The sequence below is a fragment of the Etheostoma cragini genome, chromosome 20 (assembly GCF_013103735.1).
Source record: "Etheostoma cragini isolate CJK2018 chromosome 20, CSU_Ecrag_1.0, whole genome shotgun sequence".
Lineage (NCBI taxonomy): Eukaryota > Metazoa > Chordata > Actinopteri > Perciformes > Percidae > Etheostoma > Etheostoma cragini.
This window is the reverse complement of record NC_048426.1, coordinates 21891253-21901254: the sequence shown is the minus strand read 5'-3', so window position 1 is coordinate 21901254 and position 10002 is coordinate 21891253. Positions and strand designations below refer to the sequence as shown.

The window sequence follows — 10002 nt, the reverse complement described above, 5'->3', positions numbered from 1 at the left end:
TGGAAAATGGCTGCAATGAAACAAAGAGTGAAAAATTTAAAGGGGTCTGAATACTTTCCGTACCCACTGTATAACATAAGATCCATTGTTTCTCCTTCATTACGCTTTTGTTCTCTCCCCACTCCCTTACACCATTTCTCTATCCGTCATCCCTCCAGTCAGCCTCGTACCCCAGGAGAGTTGCTTGCTCTTTTCCGGTATCCACGTGACCCCTACACAGTGGAGCAGGCGCGTGCCGGGGAGATCTTCGAGCAGACTCTTCTGTTGATCCAGAACCATGTCAACCAGGGTCTCATGGTTGACACAAACGGCACTGGTGAGTCTTGTAACCGAATATTCTGTACTGCTACTAAAAGGGGCCGTCCAGGCTGTTGTACCTTTTGTTACTTTCCATCATTATGTGCTTATTTTACCCTAAATGTTGACTAGCAACTTGGTAACTCTAAGTAGTGACTTTGACGTTGTTTTTTACATAATTCTTTGAAATTATCAAATTCGATAGTAGGTTTTCTTTAGATAATGGATGCTCGTGATAATTAAAATCCCACTTTGACTTAGTGTGTGACACTGATGAGGTTATTTTTCTACACAAACCAAATATTGGCAACCACAGACATTGAGCATTGAACATTGAGAAGGCATTGACCTTCTAATATTCAAAAATAGGTATTATTATTATTATTATTATTATTATTATTATTATTATTATTATTATTATTCTTGTATAGTAATATTGATATTGCATCACAGGCTTCTTGTGTGTGAGCGCTTTGTAGATGGAGAAAGCCAGGTACCGTTGCTTTCTGTTAGGGTGTGAACAACTTCGGTGGGCCCATGAAAGTCTGCTCTCTTGTGTACTGGTGTTGCCTTTGGCACACGATTTCTGTCAATTATTCTGCATTCATACAATTAGCATGGGAAATAACCACTAATAGCTTAATACTTGGAGGAAATGAATAATAGGTTTGCATTTGAATGAGTCTGCCATTATCAAGAAAAAACGTTTTTTGTCTTGTTTTCTGTAGACTCAAGTTGCTCCTGACAATATAAGTGGAAATCACAAATGACTTTGCTGATACACTTTTTTCTGACCTAGTTGCATTACAGTTCAAACGCACTTCAGTATATCAGTAAGTGAGCACATCATCCTTCATATGTACCGATGTAAGATGCTGATCTAAGACCTAAGTTCTTAAGCACATTAAGGGGCAAATTCACAAAAGGCTGCTTTTGCGGGTGCTAAATCTGCTCAAATGAGACAAAAAAAGAAACCTTGTAATTTTCAAACCACTCGCAAAGGTTGAAATGCACCTCAAACTGCCCTGCCAAGCAAATAGCATCTCAGTGCTCCTGGGCTTCATCTCCTGGATATTTCAAAACACCAACAGCACTGACAGATTGGGATATAAATTCACAAATTAGTTTTTTCTGTCACATTTAAATTCCTTGCCTGCAGTTTTGAGGAATTCCTCTGCACCTCAACAGTCAGGACATGTAGCTTGCACTATCAACATTTATTTTTCTCTCTGCCATTAGTCTGCCAATTCTGTTCTTGGCGCAAAGGCTAAATTTATACTCTGCCACATGAATAATTGTAAACAGGCACAAAAAAGGCAAATTACATTCAGCTGCAAAACTTTATTGGCATGTTTGCGCTGTAATATCATTAGCACAATATCTCTTGTGAATCAGACCTTGAGACGGGGCCGATAGCGGTTGCAAGTGACGGTTAATTCATGGTGCTGTCTGCAATCCTTTCTTTGTAAATTATCTCCTTAGTCTATTTGCTCGCCTATACAAGCACTGCACATATGGTAAAACGCTCAGCAGCCTTTTGATGTCCAACATATTTAAATATCTCCGGTCATAATGCAGATCCATACTCACACTGTACTTTGTCGGAAGAAACTTTTATATGTAGTTTTCCACTTTCAAAAGTTTAAACGGTGTTTAAACTTGTACCGCTCTCTCTCGTCAGATATGATTAAAAAAGGGAGTAGGCGAGGAAATCTACAGTCAATGGCCAATACAAGACGTGTATTTCAATTAAATCTATGGGTTGCACTGAACTACGTACAGATCAATGGACCCACACACTGTTACACATCATCCTAATACAGATGTAGATGTATACTGTACATACTGTTCATATTTATTGTTTGTCTTAGTATTATTAGTTCTGACAAATTTCAATTTTCTGCAACCCTTGAGGATAAGCAGATGTAGCTAATGGATGGATGGAAAATACAACGTTCTACTAAAGTCTTACTGTGGATTCAGTTAGTAGTATTCCATCCAGTTTCCTAAGAAACCATTAATTCAATTCTCAGCCACTCTGTGAATTACCATGTCATTGTGAGCAACATTTGGCTGTGTATAGGCCATCTGTATGCTATTTTCTCTTATGCATGACCCAAGGCGTAGAGACATAATCATGGAGCAGTTGACGAGGAGCCTGTAAACTGTTTTATTAGCCCTATGTCACACCACACAACACTTTTCACTGCCAAGCACAGGACACACTTTTTAAGATGGTGTGTGTGTGTTGGTGTACATTTTGTCTCAATTAAGCATGTGTGTTGGGAGATTGGGAAAGCATGGGATGATTTGTAAGTTTATATGCGTAAACATCTGTATTTATTTGTATTATATATGCATGAATTTATGGTTCATTAAAGTACTCATTGTAATGGAGGGTTAAATTTAAGTACAATAGTCAAATTTGCTGGTTGTGTCCAGATACGGCGTTTGGAAAAATGGTGTCTCATATGTGGTGCTTTAGAAAATGTCACCTGAATTAAAGAACAAGCATTAGACTAGATAAAGAAAAGAAAGAAAAGCAAGAGGACTAATGGTATGTAAAAGAAGAGTTACAGGCTGTCAAGTGGGAAACATTCAGGTGGCAGTGTTGGAGGAAGGCAAAAGACACTGTAAAAAAAGAATCCAAGAGACAGACAGTGTTTTTATTACTTATGCAAACAACCAAGTGTTCATTGTTGCACTGGCCCCAGACCAAGCTAACAGTGAGTTTTCGCGCGTCAGCAAAAACAACCATGTTGTTTTCATTGTATCTCTATTTTATCTGAGAGGGCAACACCACTGGGATCCAAATTCTCTCTCTTTTCTCTCTCTCTCACACACACACACACACACACACACACACACACACACACCACCAGTAATGTGTGTAAAGTGAGAGACTTGGGGGTTAGACGCTGGTAGCAGGTTTTGCCATTTAGACAGGAAGTCTCACCTAACCCTCATTGAGGTTGGTTGCACACATTTAACACTTGTTCTTGCATAACCATAACACACATACACATTGATGCTGCAAAGTGGATTGAGACACATAACAAAGCAAGCCAGGGCAGGTTAGTGAAATACTGTGACTTGTGCCCTTGGGACAGGAGGTCCTTTCTGCTCTCTGCTCTGTCTACAAAAAAACTAATTTGAATTATATTTAAATCATATTAACATACACCAAGTTACTGTATACCCTAATTGATGGTGTGGATGTTGTTGTACTGTATTTCAAATATATGCAAGTCGTAAATGAATTTATTGTCAGAAATCTTAAGTGTTTAACATTTATCCAGCCTCCGCATATGTTAAATTTATGTTGCTTTTCCCCAGCATTCCGCTACAATGACCTGGTGTCCCCTCACTTTCTGGATGTGATTGCCAACCTGTCAGGCTGCACAGCCCACCGTCGCTTCAACAACTGCTCTGACATTTGTTTCCACCAGAAGTACCGCAGCCACGATGGGACCTGCAACAACCTGCAGCACCCTATGTGGGGCGCCTCACTCACTGCCTTCGAACGACTCCTGAAGTCAGTGTACGATAATGGATTTAACCTGCCGAGGGGTGCTACTGAGCAGCTGCATAATGGATACAGGCTACCTCTGCCGAGGTTGGTTTCCACCACCATGATTGGAACAGAGACTATCACTCCCGATGAGCGCTACACTCACATGCTGATGCAGTGGGGTCAGTTCCTAGACCACGACTTGGACTCGACAGTGGTAGCCCTCAGCCAGTCACGTTTCTCCGACGGCCAGCTGTGTACTCAGGCCTGTAGCAATGACCCGCCATGCTTCCCAATCCAGTTCCCGCCGAATGACCCACGGCAACTGCGAAGCGGCACCCGTTGCATGTTCTTTGTCCGATCCAGCCCTGTATGCGGCAGCGGGATGACTTCTCTTCTCATGAACAGCGTATACCCAAGAGAGCAGATAAATCAGCTGACCTCTTACATTGATGCGTCAAATGTCTACGGCAGCTCACGCCATGAATCTGAGGAAATTCGCGATTTGGCCAGCCAAAGGGGCCTGCTCCGGCAAGGTATCATTCAGCGAACAGGGAAGCCACTTCTGCCATTTGCTACTGGCCCACCCACTGAGTGTATGAGGGATGAAAATGAGAGTCCAATTCCATGTTTCTTAGCTGGAGATCACCGTGCCAATGAGCAGCTTGGTCTGACCTCGATGCACACGGTGTGGTTCAGGGAACACAACCGCATAGCTACAGAGCTACTGAGACTTAACCCCCACTGGGACGGGGACACTATCTACCACGAGGCTAGGAAGATAGTCGGGGCACAGATGCAGCACATCACCTACAGTCACTGGTTGCCAAAGGTAACCGCTATCATCATGTTTAATGTTTCTCGGTTTTTCCGTTCTTCTTTTTTTAACATCTTTTTGTTTAATTATCTCAATGGTTAAAACTTTCCATAATTGCATGATATACTGCAACTGTAGTAGCAATGATAAGGTGCCCCAACATACATCCTTATTCGGAGAAACAGAATTCTTTACCTAGTGAAATCAAACTGCATGCTGACTGGGATCATTTTAAACTTTAACCATGAAGAGGGAGCAGTCATGAATGATCTGATGCTTCCTTGTTTTGTGGTGCTTTCTTGTCTAAATCTGTCTTGTGTTTTGTTTTGTCTGTATTTTTTGTTGCGTTCTAAATTTAGAATTTTAATGTTTGTATATATTGTTGAATTAGTGTCTTTTATATATTTGTTGTTGAGTTTTATGCTGTAGCATTTGGTGGGCCACATGCCACAGCATTTATAACCTAAGCTTACTTGGGACTATACAAATAAATATAAAGGACAAAAAAAGATAAGTAGAAAAAGACATTTACATTCCCTTTCCTATCTCCTAGATCCTGGGTGAGGCAGGCATGAAGTTGATGGGGCCATACACTGGTTACAACCCAAATATTAACACCGGCATCCTCAATGCTTTCGCCACTGCTGCCTTCCGCTTCGGGCACACCCTCGTCAACCCAATACTCTACAGGTTAGACGAGGACTTCCAGCCTATTCCCCAAGGACACATTTCCTTGCACCGGGCCTTCTTTTCCCCATTCCGCATTGTGAACGAGGGCGGAATTGACCCACTCCTTCGTGGGCTTTTTGGCGTCGCTGGTAAAATGCGGGTTTCCACACAGCTGCTGAATACAGAGCTGACAGAGAGGTTGTTCTCCATGGCCCACACTGTGGCTCTGGACTTAGCTGCCATGAATATACAGAGAGGAAGGGATCACGGTATACCACCGTACAATGATTACAGGACCTTCTGTAACCTGACCTTGGCTCAGACGTTTGATGACTTGAGGAATGAAATTAAGAATCCTACTGTCAGAGACAAACTGCAGAGGTAATTATTGATATTCATTTTAGGGACCGTTGTGCTCCATAATAATTCTGGATTGTAGCTGCAACAATTTTGATTGGATTATTAATTGAATCGATGAAATGGTTTGAGTTATTACTTATGAAAAAAGTAACAATTCTCATAAATGTGAATATTTCGTAGTTTCACTACTACTCTATTACAATGAACTAAATACATTTTAATTGTGGATAAATTGATGAGGACATCATCATGGGCTTTGGAAAACATTGATTGACATTTTGTAGACCAAACAACTAATTGATTAATGGAGAAATCAATCAACAATTAATAGAATAGTTGCAGCCCTACTGGATTGTAATATATTTACATAGTTTAATATCCCTGACTATTGTTCCTGTGCGGCAGGCTGTATGGCACTCCTCTGAACATTGATCTGTTCCCTGCACTGATGGCTGAAGACCTGGTCCCTGGCAGTAGATTGGGGCCCACCCTCATGTGTCTGCTGGTAACTCAGTTCAAACGCCTGCAAGATGGAGACAGGTACAGTAAGGTCACAACGCATCTCACCACTCAAAGACCTCAAATAAATGATACTGATAGGCAATATGATAAGGATGATAATAATTAAAACATTAAGGTTATATTTTGTAAGAAGGTCAATCAATAGTATGAATTAATATATAGGACGGACTAGGAGTGCAAAATGGCCCTGGACTTTTTGACTCTGCTCAACTTTTTGTAAACAGGATCACTGGCACAATATTCAAAACAATAAGTTAGTAATAGATGTAAAATACAATAAGCAAACGTGTTGCTCTTAGGAGGATGGCTTGATGGAACAAATGTTGGCTCAATATACATCTGGCCAGTGCAGATGAACTATGACGTTAACATAATAGTATATTGTTAGTATTATATTATTATATGAATTTTATGATGTTAGTATAGTCACAAAATTTCATGTAATAGTATATGATACCACTGGTATAATAAGGATTTTAATTGTACAATACAGAAGTTTAAAAAGTTCTAATTTGTTAATGCTAAGTATTTTATCAATAATCATAACCATTCAAGGACAACAATGGGTTATACAGTTCGAAAGTTTGTTGTTAATGTCCCGCCTTTTCCAGGCTGGGATTGTTCTGTTCATGAAAAATGACTTGAATGACTTCATGAAAAATGAATTAAAACATTTGCTTAACTTATCCCTATTATTTTCCTTCTTACCGCTTCAACTGAATATCCTTGGCAGTTAATTATTCTCCCATTTCCAACAGTTAAACTGGTATTGCTGGGCTCAATGTGCTGTTCCCTCTCCTCACTAGGTAGATATTAAACTGGTGAAGGAATACTTTGTTATTTTAAAACATTTGGCTGCTTCAGCCTCATGGGGCTTCAAGCTGTTCTCTCTCAGCTTGTCAGTACCACTTTTATATCTTCACTTTTTGCTCGTCCCTCTTGCTCCACTACTATTTCTCCAAATGTCACCACCTAACAGAGATGGGAAAGGGGCGGGGCCCAGGTAAAGTTAAAATGGACTGGACCAAAATTAAACGGCTGGGGGAGAGGGGCTGACAGAAGCAACACCAGTGTCAGTCAGCGGCCAGTCCATCGGTGCCCAGAGCAGGAGTGTCAAACTCGTTTTAGTTTGTGGGCCACGTACCCCATAAATGGATAAGTGAGCCAGACCAGTAAACCACTCCAGATTACCACAGAGTTTGTTGTCAGCTTAATGTAGGCAAACGCAAGGCTATTTTAGGGAAAAATAATAATGTTGCAGATCAAGGAGAGAGGGGCATTTTCCGAGAAAAAACTCAGAATTTCTAAGTTTAAAGTTGTAAATTTACGGAAAAAGAACTCTTGATATTCTTCAAGATTAAATTTAAAAAATTGGTAAATTTGGAATTGGAATTAATTGTGTCTGTGCAATTTTCACACTTTGCAAGGTCATCCAGTGGGCCTGATTGCACCCTTTGGCAAGCTGGTTTTGACCCACAGGCCGTTTGTTTGACAGCCCTGGCCTTAGTGTATAAAACCTCTCTGACAGTATTTCTTTTATAAATCCTGTATAATAAAATACTTACCAGGTGTTTGTCCGTTATGTGAAAGTGTGAGAGGTAAAAACGTCCCTCTTCCCTTTCACCTGTCTGTTTTGTTCAGGTTCTGGTATAAAAACCCAGGGGTGTTTTCCCCTGCCCAGCTGACACAATTAAAGCAAGCCTCTCTGGCACGGGTGCTGTGTGACAATGGGGACAACATCACACGTGTTCAGCAGGATGTCTTCAAAGTGGCCAAGCTGCCCCACGGCTACAGCAGCTGTGAGGACATCCCTCAGATTGACCTGCGCATGTGGCAGGACTGCTGTGAAGGTGAGAGCAATTTGGATTTTGTTTGAATGTTATAACACAGCTAACTACAGCCTCAAACATGATCATGAGTTAGCTTGTGTTTGATACAGTCCCAAAAAATAGGCATGACAAGCTTGACAGATATATTTATTGCAAGGCTGATTACAATAGACTGTAGAGGTGTACAAACCAAAGTCAGTGTAAATTTGTGATTGAAAATAAAGTTTCAGTTTCAAAGTTTGTTTCATGGCAGTATCCATTTACACAAATTAGCTGCAAAATGTTCAAGTGCTACAAAATGATCTGCAGGCTCAAATTTCCATATCCAGTGTTAATGCAATTTACTTTGAGACTCTTGACTTATCTTTAAAAGCTTGTTCCTTTTTTCATGATGGAAGAATACGTTTCAGTCACTGTGGTATCAAGGTTGTATTGTAAAATTAAAGCCATTCAACATCCTTTGTTTTATTTTGATAACATCTTTCTAAAGGCAGCCTGGCTTCACAATAATCACATGTTACATGCTGTGATTTGGAACACCTTCTTTGAAAGGAACAAGGTTATTCTTTGACTGCAATTTACTTGACAGCACTCCTGTCTGCACCACTAATGTAAAATAGATGGTACTAGTGATAATGTGGGTTGACTGTGTGAAATGTGGATACATGAATTAGGGAATAAGATATCCCATCGTTCTAAAATGAATTAAATAGAGTTGTCATATTCTGGCTACCTCCACCCTGTCCAAGCAAACAGGGAAACAGATGTCTGCTGCGTTGATATTCAAACCTGCCAACTGAAACCTTCCAAGGGCTGTTTCAAAAAAATTAAATAACCCAGAAGGAGTGAGTTTGAAAGAGGTCAGTTAGGTTAGCAAAGCCTGGACTAATTTTGGCTGAGGATGGCTGAGCTGGAGGGGCAAAGAATTTAACCCTGCACCAAATTGAGGTTTTATTAGGAGCATCCAGGCAGACTGGATTGCATTTCCTTCTCCCCAGGTTTGGTACTATTGTCATTTGAGAGCCTAAAATAGCAAAAGATTTACCAGTAACCCCTGAAAGCTCCTTGGCCCAGCCAATAATCCTGCCTCTCTGCAGCATCATGCAGCAAGTTTTCCTCATCACACTGGATGTCTGCATCATCTCTAAATACTAATGCATGTAGTGTTTCAGTTGCTTTCACTCCATTACTTTCTGAAAAACAGTAAGAACACAGTTTTACTGTTAAAAAGATAATGTTTGTTTTATAGCTGTGTGTGTAACCTGAGAAATCTTACCTGAACATATTGAGCTCATTTACATGTTTCTTTCAAACGGTACAATGTATAATTGTTTCATTCTTAATTGGTGTTTGTATACAAAAAAGGCTTCCTGAGATTTTTATATATAAACACCATATATGTTTCAGCAGTGTTTGATTGGCACCAGACTGAAATTAATTCTGTTTTGATGTGTGGTTAACAGTTTTGACAGCAGTGTGTTAGCATTTGAAAAAAAATGCCGTAAATCCTAGAATGTTTTGCACATTGTGGTTAAAGCCATGGTATAAGTGTGTAGAGTTTTGAAAACTGTGTTCAACAATGAAAAACAAACTAGTGATTGGTCCACATGAACTGCTGCTGTGCAGACTCTAGTTGGTTATGCACGCGTCTCTAATTGTGCTGAAAAAAACTGAAATGAGGAAGCTTCATCAATTCATTGTCCTTGAAAAACAAGCAACAGTGTACGGGGATTTTAAATAAATGTATTATTATCCCAGATTCTTACCCCAGCGTTCATCCTTCTTTGACAATGTGTACAAGGGAAGAGCTGAGCTAATAAATATATAAATATAAATAAATATAAATATCCTGCTAGAAAGAAGAGGGAGGGAGCACTTTCTTCTGTCTGTCAGCAAGGCTGTAGCCAGATTTACAGTTGTTTCGCTCCATTTAAAGTAGACGTGTGTGTGTGTGTGTGTGTGTGTGTGTGTGTGTGTGTGTGTGTGTGTGTGTGTGT

The 10002-nt window shown here is 40.2% G+C and overlaps 1 protein-coding gene across 3 annotated transcripts in view; it reads left to right on the top strand.

The window, feature by feature from the left end:
* Positions 1–10002, top strand: part of LOC117935760 (peroxidasin) — a 53858-nt gene that overhangs the window by 40840 nt on the left and 3016 nt on the right. For all 3 annotated transcript variants that reach the window (XM_034858207.1, XM_034858206.1, XM_034858205.1), the window contains 5 exons: positions 159–316; positions 3634–4640; positions 5179–5675; positions 6060–6194; positions 7818–8026. In XM_034858207.1, coding sequence (XP_034714098.1) covers positions 159–316; positions 3634–4640; positions 5179–5675; positions 6060–6194; positions 7818–8026 — 2006 coding nt within the window. The remainder of the gene's footprint in view (positions 1–158; positions 317–3633; positions 4641–5178; positions 5676–6059; positions 6195–7817; positions 8027–10002) is intronic.